General features: G+C 61.5%; 1 protein-coding gene across 1 annotated transcript in view; it reads right to left on the reverse strand.

Annotated features, from left to right (window-relative positions):
* Positions 1-700, reverse strand: part of GUITHDRAFT_109015 (hypothetical protein) — a gene marked incomplete at both ends in the record, with an annotated part of 3,562 nt that extends 2,862 nt beyond the window's left edge. Inside the window, one exon of the mRNA XM_005831895.1 lies at positions 98-700. Coding sequence (XP_005831952.1) covers positions 98-700 — 603 coding nt within the window. The remainder of the gene's footprint in view (positions 1-97) is intronic.
* Between the last annotated feature and the right edge of the window lie 165 nt (positions 701-865).

The following is an 865-nucleotide window of genomic DNA, read 5'->3' on the forward strand; positions in this document are numbered from 1 at the left end:
CTCGCACAGACACGCTCCTCAGATACCCCAGCAGCTTCTCCCGCTCCTCCTTCACTCCCGCCCCCTGCAGAAGTCCGCACGCCCTCTCGCTGTTCACCCCCGACCCCCTCCCGCTCAGCCTCTCCACTGCCTCCCTCAGCGACACGTGCCCTCCTCCCTCGTCTCGCAGGATCGGTAGCACAAGCCTCGCCCTCCCGGCCTTCTTCTCCAGCAGGTAGATCATCGCCAGCGCAAGCTGCAAGAAGTCGTCCTCCCTGTCCGCCTCCTCCCGGATCCCTTCCAGCAGCCCCAGCACGCTCGTCACTCTCCCCCACGTGATCACCGGTACGAACATGGTGCAGTTGCACACGAACCTCTCCTTGCTGAAAGCCTGCCGGTTCACAGACAGGTACGAGATGCAGTCCACGTCCAGGTATGTCTTCTGAGCGTAGATCTTGAAGAGCCACGCCTCCTCCTCCTCCAGCTCCTCGTGCACCACCCGATGCAGCTCGTCCGCGAACGCCTGCTCGTCGAAGCCCCCCCGCTCGCCCCCGGGCCCTCCCGGCAGGGGTCGGAGGCGATCGGCTTTCTTGGTGGGGTGCCAGCGGAGGATGAAGAAGTGCACGTTATCGTCGTGGGTCTGGAGGGAGTGCTGGGATCTGCGCTGGAGGACGGTGAGGCGGGAGGGCTGCTTGAAGAGAGCGAGAAGCTTGGAGCTCATTGCGGGCTCAGAGATTATAAGGTTAGTTGCGTTGTTTGAAGAGAGATATTTTCTGTCACTCGCGCCCAATCGGGATCATCTTTGGGTTAAACACCGAGCCTCAAGGTCTTCGGGTATGTGTAAAGAGCCGAAGGTCATTGCGAGGAGCTGAAGCGAAGGGAGATC

The sequence above is a fragment of the Guillardia theta genome, assembly GCF_000315625.1.
Source record: "Guillardia theta CCMP2712 unplaced genomic scaffold GUITHscaffold_37, whole genome shotgun sequence".
NCBI classification, from domain to species: domain Eukaryota; class Cryptophyceae; order Pyrenomonadales; family Geminigeraceae; genus Guillardia; species Guillardia theta.